The sequence below is a fragment of the Rattus rattus genome, chromosome 7 (assembly GCF_011064425.1).
Source record: "Rattus rattus isolate New Zealand chromosome 7, Rrattus_CSIRO_v1, whole genome shotgun sequence".
In the NCBI taxonomy this organism is placed as follows: Eukaryota; Metazoa; Chordata; class Mammalia; order Rodentia; family Muridae; genus Rattus; species Rattus rattus.
The window spans coordinates 84719443-84741904 of NC_046160.1; the positions used below are offsets into that span (position 1 = coordinate 84719443).

The 22462-nt window shown below is 42.4% G+C and overlaps 1 protein-coding gene across 1 annotated transcript in view; it reads left to right on the forward strand.

Annotated features, from left to right (window-relative positions):
• Arid4a (AT-rich interaction domain 4A) overlaps positions 1–21603 on the forward strand; it is a 69742-nt gene extending 48139 nt beyond the window's left edge. The window contains exons 16-23 of the mRNA XM_032907901.1: positions 2210–2463; positions 4684–4881; positions 7567–7651; positions 8350–8491; positions 10583–11818; positions 17537–17743; positions 18451–18597; positions 19849–21603. Of these exons, the coding sequence (XP_032763792.1) occupies positions 2210–2463; positions 4684–4881; positions 7567–7651; positions 8350–8491; positions 10583–11818; positions 17537–17743; positions 18451–18597; positions 19849–19952 (2373 nt within the window). The 3' untranslated portion in view covers positions 19953–21603. The remainder of the gene's footprint in view (positions 1–2209; positions 2464–4683; positions 4882–7566; positions 7652–8349; positions 8492–10582; positions 11819–17536; positions 17744–18450; positions 18598–19848) is intronic.
• Positions 21604–22462: the final 859 nt, after the last annotated feature.

The window sequence follows — 22462 nt, forward strand, 5'->3', positions numbered from 1 at the left end:
TGTACCAGTGATTGCCAACGTGTATATCTGTGCATCAAATGCTTATCTAGAGCCCGGAGAGGCCAGCAAAGGTCACCAGATCGCCTGCAACCGGGGTTATAGATGGTTTTAAACTGTCTTATGGGTGCAGAAAATTGAATTCAGGTCTTTTGCAAGAGCCTCAAGTACTCTTAACCACCAAGACATTGAGGCATCTCTCCAGCCCCCAGAAATCCTGTTTTTAAACTGACTGTTCTATCATCTAATAAGTGAAGTCTTTTTAAAGTGTTGTTATTTAGTTTATTTTAGTTTAAGAGAGGGATTCAAACAGCCCAGGCTAGACTCAACTCACTATGTACCTATGGATAACTGTGCACTTTTGACCTTCCAGGCTCCGTTTTCTAAGTGTTGGAATTATAAGGGTAAACTCTAGCATGCCCTGTTGACCTGTTAGGGGTGTGGGTGTGTGTGTGTGTGTGTGTGTGTGTGTGTGTGTGTGTTGCATGTGTGTATCTCTGCAAATGGAAGGATATCAGGTCTCTTGCTCTCTCTCTTACTGCCTTAGTCCTTTGAAACCTGGCCTCTTGCTACCTAGAGGCAGGCTGTGGCCAGCAGTTCCCAGTGGCCCTGCCGTTTTTCCCTGCTCCTTCCCCTAAGCCCCAGCACTGGTTATGGGTGCATGTGTGGGTTGTTTAAAGGCAGATGCAGGACTCTGCACACCAAGCACCCCTAGATGCTGAGTCACCTCCTCGGCTCCTCCTCCTTTTCTTTTAAATCCCCTTCAATTCCAGGTAGAGGAGGGAAGTCTTAGATTGACCTGAGGGAACGTTTAGGATGTCTTGAAACGGCTTACCAGTTTCACACTGACAAGCAAGATGCTTGGTACAGGCTTCCGGAGGCAGGACTGGTGGCTCCTGTAACCCCACGAGAGATCTCAGTACTTATTCAAAGAAATCTCAGTTAGTTTAGTTTTATGTGTATGTATATGTTTCAGTTGTGCGTGGATACCCAGAAGAGGATGTTAGGTCTCCGGGAGCTGGACTTACAAGCGGTTGTGAGCCCCTTGATAAGGCATGCTGGGAACCAGATTTGGGCCTTGTAGAAGAGCATCCCGAGCGAGCTCTCAACCACTGCGTTACCTCTCACATTCTAGACACTGATGCCATTAGGTCCTTAAAGTAGAACATGTAAATACACTGATAGTGATTTCTTTAAAAAGATAGATTTATTTATTTAATGTATATGAACATACTGTAGCTATCTTCAGACACACAGAAGAGGGCATCGAATCCCATTACAGATGGTTGTGAGCCACCATGTGGTTGCTGGGAATTGAACTCAGGACCTCTGGAAGAGTAGTCAGTGCTCTTAACCATTTAGTCATCTTTTTAGCTCCTGACACTTGATTTTTATTGTAATAAAATATTTAACTTTTGTTTTAATATACAACATGACTAGAGATCACAGAACTTTCAAAGAGGTCATAAATTGGGGGGTAGGTTTATGAAGATTATTATTAGTAACTTGAACTTTTTTTTAAACATTTACTCTGTGTGTGTGTGTGTGTGTGTGTGTGTGTGTGTGTGTGTGTATTGTGTACGTACACACATGTGAAGGTCAGAATGATTTGTGGGAGTCACTTCCTCCTTCCATGACCATGAGTCCAGCTCATGAGCTCAGGTCATCAGGTTTGCTGGCAAGTGCACACCTTCTCCCTGAGCCAGCTTGCCAGCCTAACATTATTAGTGGGAAATTCTACCGCTGGCATATAAATGATTCATTTAAACTCTTTTATCTTAACAAGTATAGGGTTAGGGATGGAGCCCTGGACAAGGACACTTGCTAAGCATGTGCAAAACCCCAGCACTGCAGACAAAATGGAGTAAAACAATGTTGTAAGCACTGTGTGGGGGTATCGGGGTGCTAGATGCCGAAGACAGCTTTGCAGGGGCTCCTTCCTTTTCCACTGAGCTGTACAGGGGCAAAGAGTCTCCATGTGTATCATGTGTCCAGGGATTGTGGTAGCGTTGAACATAATTAAGAGATTTATATTGATTATTCTTTTACTTGCAAATGGAAGAGAATAGTCCTGTGAGTTAATTAGTGTTCAGATTCTGATCTCAAGCCAGGACGCGGCACAGTCACGGCCGTGGGGTGTCACTGAAAGCTGCAAAGGTATCTTTCTCTCTTGTAGCGTTCCCTCTCTTAAAGCTTTTATCTCCTCTACTAGGGGAGAAGGAAAATTGTTCGAGAGGCAAATTGTATTAAAAAAGAACTAGAAGAAGAGAAAATTGAAGACAAATTGATCAGAGATGATATAGACAACAAGGATGCTGATGACGACGACTATGACATAGCGGAGAAGAAGGAAACTGAGCTGCTTCTTGGGAGGAAAACCACACCAAAGCACAAAGAGAAGAAGATCAAACAGCAGGAGGATTCCGAGAGAGACTCAGAGGAGGAGGAAGAGAAAAGCCAAGAGAGGTACATTGTCTTGTCTGTTCTCCAGAGGCGCCTTAGGGGCCCAGCCGCACTTTGTTCCTGTTTAGAGATTCAGGTGTGAGGGGCTGTCTTCTTATTGGGACTTCCGTTCCTCTTGTCTGATGAAGGTGAGACACATTGTGAAGATGATGTGTATCGCCTTTCGGAATTGGAGAATATACTGGTCGCACCATTTTAATAGCACTTGTGCCCTAAACAGTGGCCTCAAAGAAGGCTGCGCCACCAGTCAAAAGAAAGGTCCTGCAGTTGACAGCAGGGAAGGGAGCTGGAGAAAATGGAGGAAGTGGACAAGAGGAAACAGCGACAGCAAAAATTCCATTTTAAAAAAGGTACAATGTGGGAAAGCTAACAAGCACATGGGTGCACAGGACGAGAGACGCTTCTGTGTCAGTTGATTTAAGACACTTTTCTTTTTCAAGTTACTGTATTAGCGAATGTGGCATGCATCCCTGAGTCTAGTTTGGAAAATACATCCTTGCCCCACATCTCATCAATCAAATCCAGCTTTTTAATGTCCATTTTATTTGCTGTTGAGTGAAAACTGTATCTTTTTTTCCATGTAGTAGACTTGGAGTGAAGTGACTTAAACATAGCCCAGATCAGGCAGATGAGCTAGATAAGGTGAGGTCTCACCATGCTCCACAGTGGGCCATCCTGCACATGTGGTCCGTGAATTGACTAGTGTTTAGGTGTTACTAAAAATCAAATTTTAAAACATCATAATACTCTTACTTGAAAGTAGACGCTTTTCTCCTGTTATTTTTTCATGATTTTTTTTTTTCCTCACGTAGGGGTATGTTTTCTAGAAGTTTGAGATCTTTGTGTTACATTTGGAGAACGTGGCCTGCTGTGTCCAGACGAGAGCTGACATTCTTTGTCAATAACCCATTGGGAGAGTTAGTGGTTAGAGAAGTAGACACTGATGAGCAGCGGAGGCATCCGGTGCTTGACGGGGACTCCAGAGTGAGCTCTCGTAGTTGTATGTGCACTAGTCTAGTTTTTACAAGTTGTGTCACGAAGTAGAATACAGGGTTTAAAAAGTAGCAGCTGCAAGTGATGAGCACAGTTTTAAATATTTAAACGGTGTGTTAAGCAAAGGTCAGCTACTTTAAAAGTTCTAATTATGAGTCTATAACTAAGTATAGCTAACATGCTTCATACTTGATACATAAATGCAGCAAATATTTTAGAGCTAAGAATTCAGGCTTCCAAGCAAAGGATAATAATTCTGTTTTATTAAATAAAAGTTGAGTGTACAAACTACAGCCAGCATATAGTCCCAGTCTGTGTCAAGGCTCATGGAGATTTCTGTTCTACGTAGGTTTTCTCCAGTGTTGACAATGATTTCTTCAAGACATCTATGAGAAGTGTCCCTGAAGAGCAAATATTCCCGAAGCAGATTAGCCGTGAAAGCTTCAGTCATGTACCAGGGCCCACTGAAAGATGCCCGTGTGTACTGTAGACCCTCATGGCTCCTTAAGACCTCTCCTGAGGCTGTGGCCTGCGCAGAACACCTCAGTGGCCGCTGAGACAATACACTTTATGGATACAGTTCCAGATAGTGCTGGGCTTTTCATATGAATCCTCTTTGCATTTGATTATCGAAACAAAAGTTGCACCAACACAGGCTTAGAAAGCTCTGCTCTACCATCGCTCTCCTATAATTTCAGCAGTAGCTTCACGTAAAGCAGAATCCAGTCAGAGAGGGTTACTAAGGGAGGTGCCTTTGTTCCTTACGTTAACCCACCAAACAGTGTCTTGCTAGGAACCCTTGTAAAGTGAGGAGACAGTAGCGCTGAACGAGACGTGCGATAGTTAGCTGCAAGGATTTATAAGATAGCTTTAGAGCACTCTCACCCATAAGGTGTCATGTGAATGCATCCCAACGACCATTCTAGGGCACATGGCTTTTACTTTCTTGGTTTCCAAGTGATTTGTTTATTGACTCTGCATCATCATTAACTGTGATTATTGATTGGCCTTTAAGAAGTATAGGTTTACCCTTGTGCAACCTTTACATAATAAACTCCTCAGTAAATAGTCCGTGAAGTCTTCTCCTTCTCCTCCTCCTCCTCCTGCACTGACATGTCACCAAGGTAAACTTAGGTTGTAAGGACGCGACACGCTGGATCTCTTCTCAGTTCCTATTTTGCCCTCCGTTGAGCTATTGGTAGCATTAATCAATGTTGTAATTCACTGCAGGGAAGAAACTGAAAGCAGGTGTGACTCGGAAGGGGAGGACGACGAGGACGACACGGAGCCCTGCCTGACAGGAACCAAAGTGAAGGTCAAGTATGGACGAGGAAAAACTCAGAAGATTTATGAAGCCAGCATCAAAAGCACCGAGATGGATGACGGGGAGGTTTTGTACCTGGTGCATTATTATGGTTGGAATGTCAGGTAAGCAGTAAAGCTCTTTCTTCTGTTAGGGGGTTAAAAAAAGAGCAATGTTGCACGGAGCCCTTGTGTGTTTACAAGGCTCACCTTGGTTCGAATTATCCAAGGTCTTTGACTTCTGCACTGCTTTATAAACTCAGTGCTTCCCACCAGAAACCAGCAGGCTCTGCCCTCGAAGCAACTGAGTTTATTACTCTTTTATAGGGAGCAGACGAGGGGAAGCCATGGGCATACTGTCAGGGCAATGGCGGGGCCTGTGAAAGCTCAGGGCCCCATCTGAGGAAAGAGGGATGTGCAGGACTCTGAAAACCTTGCAGCCCTGTGAAGGAGCGAGGACACAGCTCTAGGCTGCGCGTGCCTCGTTTCCTTCCTCAGAAGTCAGTGTCAGGCACTGCAGCGGTTTGCAGTTGGCTGAGTGTTAAAGTCTGTGCTGGGTAGGGCGTGGGTTTGAGCTTCTGTTGGTGGGAGGTTTAAGAAAGTCTGTTCTGTGCCGACACAGTCAGGAAGCCGATGTAATTCTAGGATTGGCTTTCTTAATAAATCTTACCTAGAAGGAGAGATGGTTAGATCAAAGTTAATCCTCTAATTGGTAAAGAAGCAAGGGGAAAAGGATATTCTGCCATTTTTGTGGCTTGGACAGTGTCCTCTGTTTTTTCGGTGTTTAGACATGGTTGGAGTTGTCTTCTTTCTGTTTTGATCCTCCGTGAGCACGGAGCAGACTTGTCTGTGAAATTGCTTATGTTCAAGGGAAGGACAACTCAGTCTGGCTGTGAGAGTCAGAGCAGCTTAGAGCAGCGCTGAGGCTCAGGGTTAAGCTCTGCTTTCTCTTCAGCCTTTTGAAGGTGTGTGTGATCCTGTGGGCTGCTCTGAGCTAACGTGCAGCCGTACCACGCACACCTTTCCGACGTTCTAGGTGTGTGCGAATGGTATTGGGGTTTGAGTTCTTTATAAATGAGTTGGAGTCCTGATAAATTTGGGAGAGGGACCACTTCCCCGCTCGGGCAGCTGCAGCCTGTGTGTCCGTTTCCCTCAGACCCAGGTCTGTTTGCAGCCATCTCCTCTGTCGTGCATTCCTGCTGTGCCTCTTGGGCTTTCCTTTATGACTCTACCTCGTAGTCCTTTGTCGTATGTTAGTATATTCTGGCATTCAAAGAACCCTCATAATTCCTGGATAATTTAGTCCTATTTCTAAAATGGGAACATCTGTGTGAGAGGAGCCCCAATGAGGCTGTAAACACCTGCCTGACCTATCACTTAGACCAGGCCAGGGAGGACCATGCTGAGGACCTCCAGATAGACTGTCCTTTGTTTGGTCTGAAGTGTCGGGAAATTCAGGAGCACGATGTTTTCTTCCTTTTTAGCCCTAAATCAAGTATATATCTTTCTTATTGCACATAGAAGATTGTATTTAATTATTTAATTATATAGTGTGTGTGTCTGTGTATGTGTGTGTGTGTATAATAGTGCCTGGTATATTAGTAGGCCCTCAATAAATGTTCAGATTAAAAAAATATTGATATATAAGGTATTATTAGTCACCTCTGTTCCAAAGATAATAATTTATCTTGGGTAATCTGTGAGAAAATGACTTTTAAGATGTACTATAAACGTCATGGTATCAGGGCAGCTAAAACCTGTACATACTTGAGACATGTGCTTTGCACTTCTCCATGGCAACGAGTTTACAGTGTTATTGACTATTATGACTGTCGTGCACTTGTATAATGCAAGAAGGGTTATTTAGTTCTGGATAGTTTAATCTTTTTGTCTCTGTTAGGAATGGGAAGAATTGTGTTGAAGTTCAAAGTGTTGAAATGTTTTACAGAAAGGTACAAGAGAGGGTTGGGGATTTAGCTCAGTGGTAGAGCGCTTGCCTAGGAAGCTTAAGGCCTGGGTTCGGTCCCCAGCTCCGAAAAAAAAAAAAAAAAAAAAAAAAAAAAAAGAAAGGTACAAGAGAAATGAGTCTTCAGCTTGGGCTAAAGAAAATACATGTAGATAAAGAAAATTAAACTTAATACAAATATCTCTACACTTCAGTCTTAATGGTGACATATTTCATAATTAAGCTTTATTAGGAATAATCAATGCGGGTTGGGGATTTAGCTCAGTGGTAGAGAGAGCGCTTGCCTAGGAAGCGCAAGGCCCTGGGTTCGGTCCCAGCCCAGCTCCAAAAAAAGAAAAAAAAAAAAAAAGGAATAATCAATGCGAGAGCTCCGGGGAGGACAAGAAAAGAGGACTTGATAAGTGGTTGGGAGCTGATTATTTGCCAATTGACATCTTTGTATTATCAGTAGGATGAATTCTAGAATGAAATCTGCTTCTAAGTTCAGATTGTGAGAACTGAAAACAAAGTAGTTCAAATAGTTTAGAATCGGGACTTTACCCACCTGGTCCTCTCACCGAACCTCGAAGTTCTTTTCTACTCTTCGTTGTTATTTTGAGGGTTGGAATTTCTCTTTGTAGCCCTGCCTGCCCTGAAACTCTCTGTAGACCAGACTGGCTTGAACTCAGAAATCTGCCTGCTTCTGCCTCCCAGTGCTGGGGTCAAAGGCGTGTGCCAGCACTGCCCAGCAGGAACAGAGTTTATCTCACTGCCGGAGTGCATGTGCGTGTGCGTGTGCGTGTGTGTGAGTGTGAATATATTTCACCTAGGGTATCATTGTGAAAGGTGAACTTTTTTTCTTTAAGATATGATGAATGGGTAAAAGCTGACAGGATAATCTGGCCCTTGGACAAAGGTGGACCAAAGAAAAAACAAAAGAAGAAAGTTAAGGTATGTCCATATATTCATAACACTTGTAGGTGTGGGAATTATTCACACTGTATCTTTTCTGTTAGGTTCTGTTTTTTAGTAGTTTTGCCTTCATAGCAAAATAAGAAGGTACAGGAATTACCGATGTGCCCTTTGCCCTAAGTGGGCATGGGTTATGTACTGCCGGCCCCTTACCCTCACAAGAGGGGTCCACTTGTTATAGTGGTAACGCCCATAGTTTACACTGGGGAAGGTGGACACAGAGGTGTAGGACATCGCTGGGTCTCTGTGCCTTGAGTATGTTTGGGCAGATGTGTAATGCCATTATCCATCCTTAGAGCCACACAGAGGACCTCTTCACTCTGGAAACCCACTGTTCTCTCCCTCCACCTTCACAGTGTCAGCCCTGTCTGATGGCCCACTGTACACTTGCCCACGCCTTCTGTCCGCTTCCTGCTGTAGAGGTCTGCCTGCTGTTTTGTCTGTTTCTGATGCCTTTCATTCCCTCTGCAGGCAATGAGGAGCCAGGGGGAGTGATTTTATTCAAATGAATAAGTTAGAAAACTGTTCTAGATTTTTCTATAAGCACATTCTAGTATTTTGCATTTAAATTAACTGACCTTTTTGTTCTGGAGCTAATAGATTTTCTTAGAAAAAAATGGAATGTTCATTTCTGAAAGGCCTTGGCCTTTCTCATGCATTTTATTGTCGTTGACCAGAATAAAGAAGATAGCGAAAAGGACGAAAAGAGGGATGAAGAGAGGCAGAAGTCCAAACGGGGAAGACCGCCTTTAAAATCTACTTTTTCGTCAAACATGCCATACAGTTTATCTAAGACATCAAACAGTGAAGGAAAATCAGGTACCAGAAGTGCCCATGGTAGCATGACAGGCAGCATGCCTCTGTCCAGTGAAGCAGGGGCCTGGTTCTGCATGTATATAAGATGCTTATATATGTGTGCACACACATATGCATCTGAACAATGGGACATATTCTAAAAGGGCCTCATCATTGCACAAATGTCATAGAGGGTGCTTACTGAACTTAGGGGCTAGAGTCCCTAGGTGACAAGAGCTTAAATACAATAGGGCCACAGTTATATGCAACCATCTTTGACCAACATATAACTGTGTGGCCCATGATGGTCACTTGGTGAGATTCATAGTAGGTTGTCTTGATTTGTAACCTAAGTGATTGAAACTACAGAATTTAATTGGCAGCTAATACTTACTTTGTGGTATATTTTAGTTTAAACTCGAGTGATATTAACCCAGGATGCTGTATGTCATAGGGTTTTAGATACAGCTGGTGTGCTGTAGGGTAATGAAATAGTCCTTGAGTCCAACTGTGCTGGGCTCTGCTTCGAACCACGTGATGTACCAGTGTCTCTTGTAAGTTTGGCACCTACAGCCTGTTAACACGAGAGCGCAGGCTAATGGGTAGAGGAGTGCTTTAATCGTCCTCCTCACCTTCCCATCTTTTTCCTATGTAATTTAAGAGATCTTAAGTGGTCGTATTATAAAATTACTCTCCTTGGATACTAAAGGAAGGTTTACCATCAGCTACCGTGCCTATGCCATGAAAGGGCGTCTTTCCTCCTCCTGCCCCCTGCTGGCAGGTTACCATACATACAGGACGCATACAGATGCAAGGTTTCTTGGAAGTGTGTGCTAATCCTCAGGAGGCATGTGCTGGTGCAGTGTTAGCCTACACAGCCATCCACATCAGGGTCACAGAAATGCGTAACTGAAGAATGTTTGAATGTGAGAAAATGGAAATCTACATTACAGTTTTACTAAAACCACAAAACTTGTATACTTTCTGATGTACTCATTCAGGGCACTGAGAAGACGGCTGGGTCTTGCAGCTCTGGCAGAAGCCTGGGCTTCAGTACTGAACACCACACGCTTTTCTAAAGTTCGTACCTCCAGCTCCACGGTATCTGCCTCCTCTCTTAGCCTCCATGGGCACCAGGCGTAGATATAATACACTATATACATGCAGATGCTCCTGTTCATCAACTAGAAATTCTAAAAGACAGAGAACCAACAAGCAGAAAACATAAACCTTTGCCAAGTACAGTGGAGGCGCACACTTTTAACCCAATACTTAAGGGACAGAGGCAGGGGGATATCTGGGTTTCAGGGATGCCTAGACTAGCCAGCCTACACACTAAGAAACCCATGCTGTCTTTAAAATAACGAACACCAGGGTTGGGGATTTAGCTCAGTGGTAGAGCGCTTGCCTAGCAAGCGCAAGGCCCTGGGTTCAGTCCCCAGCTCCGAAAAAAAAGAAAAGAAAAAAAAAAAATAACGAACACCTTCAGTGTTTACCTTTCTAAAATTCTCGAGGGAGGGCATAGACAATATATGGATAGTTTTTACATTTTACATTTATAGTTTTGTTGAAAAATTCTCTGACAGAAAGTGAATACTTTGTTTTGCCAGCAGGTGTCTTGCCTGTTCTAAAGCCATTTAAAGTATGGAGAATTGATATTGCTCATTTTAATCCAGACTAATTTTAGGTAGAATGTCACATTCCTCTAGGAAACAAAGTAGTTAATCTTTGTAGTGAGTCAGGTCACGTCATTTAACATAATAGCTTTGTGTCTTTGTTTCATTTTTTGTTTGTTTTTTTGAGACAGGGTTTCTCTGTGTAGCTCTGGCTGTACTGGAACTCACTCTGTAGTCCAGGATGGCTGAGATCCACCTGCCCGTGCCTCTGCCTTCTGAGTGGGAGAATTAAAGGCGTGTGTCACCACATCGTTTATCCTCACACTTTTATTTCAGTCCTTCTCCTCACATTTTAGCACAAGTCTATGATTTACTTGATATAAAAAGATCTCTGTAGAGATTCGGAAGTACATGAAAGGATCTTGCTTACACTTAGTAGGAGTTTACTTATTCCACTGTATTTCATATAACCGCCTGTACCGTGTACTGTTTCTTACAGACTCGTGCTCATCTGATAGTGAGGCAGAAGACCAGCTAGAGAAGAGCTCAGTAAGTGAAGAACTTTCTCCTGATATTAAAGAAGAATTAGAAAAGAGTGAAAATGTCCATGATGATAAACTAGCCGAAGAAAACCCAAAGACTGTACATATATCGAACGAAAACGACAGGACTCAGGCACAGCCCTCAGAACCCCTGACAGTGGAGGCGGGAGACAGCGATCAAATCGTGCATATTTTTGGAGACAAAGTGGAACAAGCAGAAGAACTTAAGAAACAGGTGGAGAAGTCTCCTAAAGGAAAGGGAAGGCGCAACAAGACAAAAGACCTTTCTTTAGAACTTATCAAGATTTCCCCTTTCAGCCAGGAGGAAGCAGGCAGCGAAGCTCGTGGGGACACTCATAGCCTGGAGTTTTCTTCACTCGAATGTAAAAACTTTTCTTCTACTGAAGATGATGTCGACCAATATGAGAAAGAAAAAAAGTTAAAACGGAAAATCCTGGGACAACACTCCCCAGAGAAGAAACTAAGACTTGAGAACGGCGTGGAAATGACAACTGGCGTGTCCCAAGAAAGGTCTGACGACAGCGCCGTAGCCGAGGGCGTGAAAGGCGTGCACGTGGAGCAGCGCTTTGAAACAGAAGGTGAAGGGATGCCATCGCTGATCGCGGAGCCAGACCAGGGCATCCAGGAGCTGACGGGTGTGAAGCCAGACAGTCCCCCTGAGGAGCCTGTGCACACGCCGCTCAAAGAGGAGGAGGACTCGATGCCTCTGATCGGGCCTGAAACCTTGGTTTGCCACGAGGTAGACTTGGATGACTTGGATGAGAAGGAAAAGCCCAGTATTGAGGACGTGGTAATAGAAGGCTCTGAGTCTAACTCTCTGGGCTCCGTCCCGTCTGCCCTACCTCCCGTAGCACAGCAGAACTTCTCCGTAGCTTCCCCGCTGACTCTCAGCCAAGACGAGTCCAGAAGTATAAAGAGCGAGAGTGACATTACGATTGAAGTTGACAGCATTGCTGAAGAATCGCAGGAAGGCCTGTGTGAGAGGGAATCAGCAAACGGATTTGAAGCCAGCGTCACCTCTGGCGCCTGTGGCATGATCGTCCACGAGAGAGAGAGCAGAGAGAAGGGTCAGAAAAGGCCAAGCGATGCAAACAGTGGGCTAATGGCAAAAAAGCAAAAGCGAACCCCAAAGCGGACGAGTGCTGCAGCCAAGAGTGAGAAGAACGGAGCAGGTGGGTGCTCGCCGGCTTGTTCACTGCCGATTGGCTACCGGTGCTGGTCTGACCTTGTCCGGCTTGCCAGTGCTGGTGCTTGCCCAGCACAGACTTGGGCCTTGATCATTTGAGCCAGTCCAAAAATGAGTGGGGTTTATTATGTTCTGAAACTGATTTTATTATTCTTAGTGTCTACATGCATGCACATGCCAGCCAGTGTATGTGGAGGTCACAGCGCAACCTGTGCAGTCACTTCTCCCTCCATGTTCATGTGGTCTCCAGGGCTTAAACTCAGAGGTTCAGACTTGCACAGCAAGAGCTCTACCCAACCTCACCATCCCCCTCGCTTCATTTTAATCTTAAGATGCCTGTTACTTAGAACTGCAACAGCTAAGATTCTTATTTAATGGAAAGCAATTGAGTATAAGGCATTTCAGAATCTTCGAGAAAAGAAAATGTTTGTTGTGGTATTAAAAGTATGCAAAACTTGCATTTATTCTGGGAATGTTTTCCATTAATCAGAAAAGCTGATTTATAAACACTATAGGAATCTTTATTTTATGTATTCACATTTTATGTGGATGTTTTGACTACATGTATATTAATGTACCACACACCTGCCTGGTACCCACAATGTTCAGAAGAGAGCATCCAATCTGGAAATAGAGTTACAGATGGTTGTAAGCTGTCATGTGGGTGCTGGGATTTGAACCTGGATCTTCTGCAAGAGCAACCAGTGCTCTTAACCATTGAGCCAGCTCATCCTGAAAAAGTAAGGTCAATTCTCATCAAAAGAAACAGTAAACTGATGAATAGATTAAATTACAGGAAAAGCAAACTTCCGTGTGAATAAAATTAAATAGGAGAAATAAGACTGATTGATTTTTGACAAGTTTATTAAGTAAAATAGCTCTTATCCTAACAAAAGGACCAGGACCGTGGAGTTCATACAGGAACAAAGACACCTCAATGGACTAGAAACTGTGTTTCAGGTTTCAGTAGTTAGAATGGTTCGCAGCTACAGATTTGGAACTAAGCAAAAGAGGGTGCCAGCGTCTGTGACTAGATTAGAAATTACAAAGGGTACACGCATAGTTTTATAGTTTATGAAGCTGGAGGATTCCACCTTAGCGTGGTCAAAGCAAATCCTCTCATGGCTGGGCATGGTGGCATGTGTGTTAAGGCCAGCATTTGGGAGGCCTAAGCAGGAAGAGTGCAAGCTTAAGGCCAGCTTGGGCTACACTGCAGCCGAACAAATTAAAACCAGGAACAACTGGACAGAATACAGCAAGAAAAAAAGTTAAAAAAACATCAGAGCTAGCCCCATCAAAGATACATGAACGTCATGTGAATCTAATCCACCCCTCGGACCACCCGCAAACTCAGCCTGGCGGATATTCTGCACAGTAATAGGCTTTAGCACTCAGACCTACAAGGTCATGAATGCCAGGAGAAAAGGAAATGTTCTGGATTGAGAGAGACACCAGGGGCGGGGTCACTAAGTGCATGCACTCTTCTCACCTGAGTCTCTGTGCTCTTAAGGATCTGTGGCTCATCCAGTGGAAGTCTGAAAATTGTAATCTGTGTGAGTTTTGGATGTTGAAAGCTATACTCTGACTTAAACATAAAGTCTACCAATTCATTGATCTTTCCCTTTAAGAAGCGGAAACCTAACTTTCATCCCCTTGACCGAGATGCACTCAGTGATTTATGTCTAACAAAGCATAGTGACGGTTTGTGACTTTAATGGCTGATGTTGACTGTCAACTTGATGAGATCTAGAACCACAGGAAACAGTCCATGGGGTGCAGCTGTGAGAGATTATCTAGATTGAATCTAGATAATTAAATCTAGATTATCTAGATTTAGTCTCTGGACTTGCCTCTAGCGCATTACTTTGATATGGTTAATTGGAGTTGGAAGACGCACCACTCTGGGCAGCACCATTCCCTGGGCTGGGATCCTGGAGTGTATAAAAAGGTAAAAGGGAGCTGAGATCAAGCATTTCATTTCTCTCTGCTTCTTGACAATCATACGGTGACCAGCTCCCCTAAGCTCTTCTGCTGTGACCTCCTGCCAGCATGGACTGCGCTCTTCCTCACGCTACCTATATCAGCGTTTTTGTTTATTTTATCACAACAATGGGAAAAGTAACTGAGACAGTGACTTTGGAGACAAGAGCACAAAAGGCCCTGCAGATTCCTTCACACCCTGGTAGAAAGTCACTGCCATGTCGTAAGGCTATTTAAGTGTTGGTGGAGGATTAATTCTGTGCAGTGAGGAGCCATAGGCATTCTGCCATTGGCCAGGAAAAACCTGAAACCATGTTGCCATGCTAGTGAGTCAAGTCTTCAGAGACAAAGGCCTGGCTGCAAGTTTAAGTGCACTCTCCCAGTATTCCTGAGGCAGACTCTCCAGTCAGGCTGCTCCAAGATTTTAACCGTCAGAAACCGTGTGAGTTACTAAGTGTTTGTAGTTTCAAACCAGTAGAATCAGGACTAGAGCTAGTAGTGCGGTGGCAGATGACAAATCTGAAACACGGTTTTGATTTTAGGATATGTCTTACGCCAGAGTATTTGGATGTGAGGAGGCAGCAACCCTCAAGTGGGTTGGAAAAAAGCTAATGGTATTGCGCAAGTTTTTATGTGTTTATAAATTATTTCAAGTAAAAGTGTAAAGATTAAAAAAAATGGAAGCATCTAAACGGATGTCTCAGAAGGTAGCTACACCAGCTGAACCGGCCTAGTGTCCCATGTTCAAGCCCTAGAACCCGTGAGAAGAGCTGCCTGACAGCCGCACATCCATGATCTCAGCACTCCTACCGTGCAGTGGGAGTGGAGACAGACAGGAGGAGCTCTCAGAAGCTCTGGCAACTCTCCTGCAGTATATAACAAACATGGAGGAAGATTGCCTGCAAACCGGGTCCGGAGACAACACCTGAACAGCGTCCTCCACCCTGGACAGCTGTGCCATGACACATGCATCCCACACTTAACACCCACCCACGGGCCTATATAATTTTTTTTAATTTTTAAAAGTTAAACAAAGGGCATGGATGGCTTTTACGTATAGAATAGGTCTTACTAAAGGCTGTGACAAAGGATGGAGTGAGAGATGTAGTCAGTGAAAGTAATAGGATTTGGTGTGATTAGTGTGGTCTCTGGGCTTAGTTAACCTAGCTATGGAACATAGGCTTCAAACTAACACCAAAGTGTTAAAAGAATGTGGGGGGATATTGAATTGTAGGCGCCCAGTGCTTGTGGCTTAGCCTGTCTAGTACTTGTGCTAACTGGAGACTTGGCTCAGCCTGTCCACTGCTTGGGGTAAGTGGGGACTTTGCTTAGCCTGTTCAGTTCTTGTGGTGCAAGCATGAAAACTGTCATTTGTTCCAAAGACATAAGATAGCAGGTGGGTTTTTGCACAACTTTAATCCCAAGGTTGGGAAGTGAGACAGGCAGGTTCGTGGGGTTCACTGGCTAGTCAGCTGTTCCAGATCAGTGAGCCCCAGATCCTAGTGAGAGATTCAGTTTCAGAAAACGAGGTGGATAGTTTCTGAGGAATAGTGTCTGAGCTGGCCTGGCACATATGCACATCCACACATATCTCCACACACAGAGAGAGATTAAGATGTTGCTGAGTTAGTCCATAATGAACTTCAGGTACAGTCATAAGGAAAGGTCAGAGTGACAGTGTAGCGTTTCTTTTTCAAGAAATTTAACCCTGAAGAGATGGAAAGAGGTTCCTCCCAAAGGGAACTCACCCCTCCCTCCCGTACCCAAGGGTGAGGCAGAACTAGACTCTGGAAACAGAGGCCCTGGCAATTGAAGAACATGGATATTTGACATAGGGTCTTTATCCCAGGGGACCTGGGAGTAGAACATTACACAGCAAACTCTCCTTTTGAGGACAAATAATAATCAAAATGTAACCATTATAATTGAGGCCCAATAAGAGGCCAGTGAGGTGGCTCAGAGGTAAAGCATTTGCAGTGCAATCCTGACAGTTGAGTTCTGTCCCCAGAACAGATACAAAGCTAGGATTTCCACATGTCCTCCACAGCTTGTGCCTGTGACCCCTCCTCTACATCCTACACACAAGAATAAGTTTTTTTCTTAAGGATAGTAAAGTCAGACACAGGAAACAGGTTGGGAAACTGAGTGTGTGATCGTTGCCCTTCGAGAGTAAAGATAGGGTAAGGGTAAAGTATATGCCTTGAAAAAATGGTAAAATAAAATTCCAGTTTGCTTTTATGGGAAAACCATCATAAATTGATGAGGGGAGAGGCAGAGGTACGAATGATTCTCTTCTTTTTTTTTTTTTTTTTTTTTTTTTTTTTATCGTGTCAAGCCAGGAGAGGAAGAGAGGAAGAGAGAGAGAGAGAGAGAGAGAGAGAGAGAGAGAGAGAGAGAGAGAGAGAGAGAAAATGATTCTCTTGTTAATATATACATGAAGTTGAGCATACACCTTTAATCATAGCACACCACTGAGGCAGGAGGATCAGGAACTTCTGAGCTAGATACTGAATGTTAGGCCAATCTGGGCTGTATATTTAGGACATTTTTCAAAAATAAATGTTAGTGAAGAAAAGAAAAAAATGTTGGGCGAGCTTACAACAAGGTCTACTTGTGTGCTTCATATACATATTCAGGTTGGCTGATGTTTGGGTTGAATTGCTTGTATGTTTTATTTCAGTGCACATGAAACTACGATATATTGTTTGTTTTAAAACCCTGATTTTCCATTTAGTAACATAGTAGATCTTTTTTTTTTTTTTTTTTTTTTTTTTTTTGGGTTCTTTTTTTCGGAGCTGGGGACCGAACCCAGGGCCTTGCGCTTCCTAGGTAAGCGCTCTACCACTGAGCTAAGTCCCCAGCCCCGTACATAGTAGATCTTTAATCGTTGTGAACTATAACTCATTCTTTTTTCTTTTAATTTTGGAAGGAGTGTCCATATGCACTGTGTGGGTGTGTATCCTGTGTGTGTGAGTGTGTGTGTGTGTGTGTGTGTGTGTGTGTGTATGCATGTGAGTGTATGTGTGTGTATGTGTGTGTGTAGGGTATGTGTGTGGTGTGTGTGTGTATGTGTGTATGTATTATGTTTTATGTGTGTGTGTGTGTGTGTGTGTGTGTGTGTGTGTGTGTGTGTGTGTGTGTATGCATGTGTATGTGAGAGTGTGTGTGTGTGTGTGTGTGTGTGTATGGTGTGTGTGTGTGTGTATGGTGTGTGTGTGTGTATGGTGTGTGTGTGTGTGTGTGGTGTGTGTCTCAGAGCACACCTTATGGGAGTCAGTTCTTTCCTTTCAACCTGTATCTAAGATCATCAGTCCTGGCAGCATGTGCCTTTACCTGCTAAGCCACCTCACCGCCCCTGTTGCTCATAAGAATAAGTTTAAAAAGTTTAAAAAGTCAAAATCAAACAATGGGGGAAAACTGTAGCAATTTAGTAATATACCACTTTAAAGCAATTTTTGTTTTTTTTCCTTAGATCTCTATTTCCACTTTTTTTGTTGTAATCCTTCATCTATATATGTATGTATGTATGTATGTATGTATGTATGTATGTGTGTGTATATGTATGTATGTGTGTGTGTCTGTGTGTGTGTCTGTATGTATGTATATATGTATGTATGTATTAGGTTTACCTGTGTGTTACCAAGAAGTGTAATTGGCTTCCTCTGGTGCATTTTGGTATTTGAGGCTTATGTGGTTTACAGTTGGGTTAAACTTACCATTACAGGACAGAGCAGTGACAGCGAGGACCTTCCTGCCATGGACAGTTCCAGTAACTGCACACCGGTGAAGCGCCTTAGCCTGCCCAAGCCACAGAAGCTGCCACGCTCTCCCGCAAGAATCTCGCCTCATATCAAAGATGGAGAGAAAGAGAAGCACCGAGAAAAGCATCCAAATTCATCCCCTAGGACATACAAGTGGAGCTTCCAACTCAGTAAGGGTCTGCCAAGTAGCCTGAATGTAAACAGTGTCAAGTGTCTTAAGATATCCCTTTGAAATAATGTTAGTAATCTAACAAATTATGTAGCCATTCCAAATCAATAATCATCATTTGTATGTAAACCTCTGTGTGTATATGTTCTCTTTTAATTTGGATAACTTGGTATGACAAGATCTTCACTTAAGAAACAAGAGGTTGGGGATTTAGCTCAGTGGTAGAGCGCTTGCCTAGCTTTCTGTCCTCAGCTCAAAAAAAAAAAAAGAAAAAAGAAACAAAACATGGGCTAGGTATGTGTTTCATCCTGTAAGCCAGCACTCAGGAGGGTAAGCAGGAGAATCTTAAGTTTGAGGGTAACCTGGGCTACACAGACTTTGTATGAGGTATGACTTATATAAATCAGTGAAATGGAAGTGCCTTCTCTTTGCTGACACTTAAAAATACTAATTACATATCAGTCAGATTGCTTTATTTTATGTTTTCTTATGTTTCTTGATCAACGATGAATGTTTAATATAGAATACTTGAGTAAAGAAATTTTTATCATACATTTAATGTAATTGCATCTTGTGTAAAGAGCTTATGTAGATCAAAATAAACTGAAGCTTCTGTTGCTTTGCAAGTTTGACTTTTGATAGAATTGCCTTTGCTTTCATAAAATTGTTGTGTTTTAAAATTCAGATTAACTTTATCTTTTCTTTTAGATGAATTAGATAATATGAACAGTACAGAGAGAATCTCTTTTCTCCAAGAAAAACTACAGGAAATCAGAAAATACTACATGTCTTTGAAGTCTGAAGTTGCAACCATCGACAGAAGGAGGAAAAGATTAAAAAAGAAAGACCGAGAAGGTAAGATAAGATTCATTCCTGTCGTTTGATTGTAAGCGTGTATCTCTTCTTAGTTCATGGGTAATAGATGTTGCTTTTAGAGTTAGTGTTTTCTCCTGTTGCTGGAAGTGGGTGTGCCTACAGCTGAATTAACCAGAATGACACCCTTGAAACAATTTGTGATTTACTAAGCATCTCGGGTTCTCCAGGAGAATATACTCTGCTCAACAAATATTTACTGGCTGCCCCTATGTTTGTTATTCTGTGGTTCACCAAATGAACAGGCCTAGGAATCTTGAGCATTACTATTTGGAACCGTGGATCATTCATAAACAACCACAGGGCAACTCTCATGCAGCTGAACAGCATTTATGAGTGCGCATCACATGCCAGGGGCTCCGCAGGGGAGGAGGAGGAAGATGGATTAAACACAGACTTTGTCTCCAGTATCTTAACATCTGCTGGACAATGTGTGCCTTGTGTGACACTAACCAGTCTACTTTGACATAATCTTAAAGTAGTATCTGTGCCATACCGTAAGCAGGCAGAGGTCACAGCCAGTCAGACATTGGACATGGTGTCTATCCAAGGTCTGCCAAAGTAACAGTAAGGGAAATAAGTTCCCTGACCTCATTAGTAATCAGATGACGACAAGGAGAGATGATCACTCAGTGTGACTGTAGGGAGAAAGAGTGTCCAAGATGATAATTCCAGTCACTAGGAAAAATAGGAGGAGGATTTACATATTGTTGGAGCAGAACAAACTGTGATTGCTCCAGTACCGGTCATCGTCATCTCTCTCTAATCCTTACAGTTTGTGACGTCTGACTCTGTTTAGTTTTTCATTTTGGTTGTGGTGCTGGGGCTGGGACGCAGGGCCTGTGCTTAGCACCCTGGCTCCTGCACTGGCCTCTGCCTCCCAGCCTGGTGGTCTTCCTGTTGATTCCCTTAACTGGCCAAAAGCTGACCTCACCCAGGTGAGCCCAGCAGAATACCTGCTGACAACTTGTTACCCCTGTGCAGCATCGACTCGCCCGACTGAAGTGAGTGATGTTAGAAATGTAGTTGCAGCCTGGTGGGGTGGGGCATGCCTGTAATCCCAGTGCTTGTCGAGGAGTAGGGGACGAAAATCAGAATGCAAGGTCACCCTTGGCGACATAGCAATGTGAGGCTGTCTCAGAAACAACCAGTCTTCCTTAGAATTTAGCACCTAGTTCTAGGCATCTGTGAGTAGTCATTTCTTGATCTAACCCGGTCGTGTTGGTTCCACAGTGTCTCATGCAGGCGCTTCTATGTCATCGGCTTCATCCGACACTGGAATGAGTCCCTCGTCCTCGTCTCCCCCCCAAAATGTACTTGCTGTAGAGTGCAGGTGATGAACAGTTCTCATCCTCCCAGCAGTCTGCTGCCATAGACGTCAGTCCCCAAACCCTGAACTCCAACCACAGAGAGCACTCAGCTGGCTAAGTATCCCCTTCCTGTACAGTGTCCAGGACTGGATCTACACCCTCCTTCCTTCTTTTCATTGTTGCAAAACATAAGCTTATTAATAATTGAAGGTTAGGCAGCCTGCCACAATGGTCATAATTTTTCCTCTGTATTTTTTTTCCTTAATTTTTTTTTGTGTGATAGAGAAAAAAGGGCACTTAGCAAAATTGAATTTGTATAATAAAGCTTTCAAGTGTTCTAGGAATCATAGACAAGCAAGTGCACATGGTAAACATGAGAACATTATCTGGCTGAGTAGTTACTGCTGCACTTTCCCTGAGCTGCATTGAACACTTGCTGAGTAGGGAGTTTATTCTGTGTTGTTCTTTTATTATTATAATTATTATAATAATTATTATTAATGTTGATTTTTTTTTATTTCAATTTTTGTGGAAGCACTTGCTATGTAGAACTGCCAGAGTATATGTTCAGCAGTGTGCCCAGGTTTAAAAGAGTAAATGGGACAAAATAAATTGTGAAAGGAAGTGTAGTTGACTGAAAACTGCAGTTGTAATAAGTCTTCCACTTTTTATAGGACTTTTGAGCACACAATTATGCAAATATTTTAATGTTTATTAATGTTTACAGTGGAATTGTGAATAAGTTTTCAGTGGACTATCTTATCCCTTGACAAAAATATTTTGTCTTTTTTCTATGTAATTTCAGAGTTTTTATTTTGTTACAAAAAATACAAAAATGAAATATATAACAACAATGAAGTTATTTAACAAGATTTCTAAAGCTGAAAATTTTGTGTAAAATAAGGTATTATCTTGCAACTTGTTAAATATATTTATTCAGACATTGGATGGTTGTATTTTTATGTATTTTTTAAAATATTAATAAAATTGAAAAAAAGAACATTCTAGGTTAATTCACTCTTTGGATGGCAATAGTTGTCAGCTGTCCCTTTTGCAGGGGCTGCGTGTGCAGCCGGGGTGCTGGAGGGGTTCTGTCTCTGCCTTCCCAACAGAGCAGCTGAAAGTGGGCATGTGGGTCACTCAAGTCTGTCCTGGTTTAGAGACGTTGGCAGTCCTCTTATTTAAACCGTTTTGAGGATCACATTTTTGGTTGCCCTAAAGACGCTTTGTCACAGTTTTTATGTTCGCTGTACTGCCGAATAAATTTATATCTCCCAAAGTCGAGATGCAACAGTTACGTAAAGCCGCTATGTATGCCTTGTCTGTGAATTGTTCCACAGACTGATACATTTGTAAATAATTCTTCCAAAATCATGTATTTAAAGCAGTTTTGCATATACATTATGTAAAAAAGGTGATTTTTTTAAAACAATTTTTAAACTCATGTTTGTACATTAAAGGGGTTGTTTTAAAGCCTCCTTTTCTGTGTTTATATGCTGTGATGTGGTAGCCCGGGGGCTGCAGACCCTGAGGGCGGACAGAGGCACAGCACACGCTACAGCAGAGCATTACCGATATCATGTTTCTCAGCGTCATCTTGCCACATTGTGAACCTGTGATTCAGATTTCTTCCATTTTCTCAGAGAATTAAAACAAACAAGTACTCTTGTAATATAAACTTTCCTGTCTTTTCTTTGCCAAGCAGTAGTATCGCAATGTGAAATACAAAGGAACCCAGTGGGCGGGACCGGCTTACAACTTGAGTTTCTTTTATGTGACTTTTTTCCAAATGCTAGTAACTTTTGGTTGGAAAACCAGATTCTACAAAACTAAGCATTTCAGTACATTCTTCAATTTTCAAAATACTTGTAGTACTTAATTAGAAAAATGAGAAAATTGTCACTCAAAACTAGGAAGCAACATTAGATATGTTAGTAATTTTCTTCAGTAGCAATTTGGTAAATCTGAGATAACTTACTAATTTGAATACTCTCCCTCTTAGCTGGTAGAAATTAGGTACCACTTTATTAAGATGCTAGGAAAAAATGTGAAATTGAGTATTGATTAAGCATCACAGTTCAAATGTTGGGCTTATTTTGAGTTTACCTAAACTCTGAGTAAATGATTACATATTGCATGTGACTAAGAAAGTAAAAGTATAAAGATATTATATAAAAAAGGAATGTACTATCTATAGAGTCAAGGTATTCAAACATTATATAGCTTTTTGTATTGGTATTCATTTGTGTTCTTTTACTGTTTATCCATTTTGTCAAACTTCCAGTCTTTCGCCTAGAAAGAGAGCACATTTTAAAAGACTATTATGACATCTATAAAATTGGGTTAAGTCTTGGAAATCTATATGAATTTGCTTCTGTCCTTTTTCTTGTAGGTCTTGTGATTTAACATACTTCTCAAACATTCAGTGCTATATATAACATCATGCAAAAACTCTTAGCAGAACTGATTCCTTAGCAATTTATGGAATATCTTCTATGTATCAGACACTACATCGTGATGCCAAGACTCAGCCACAT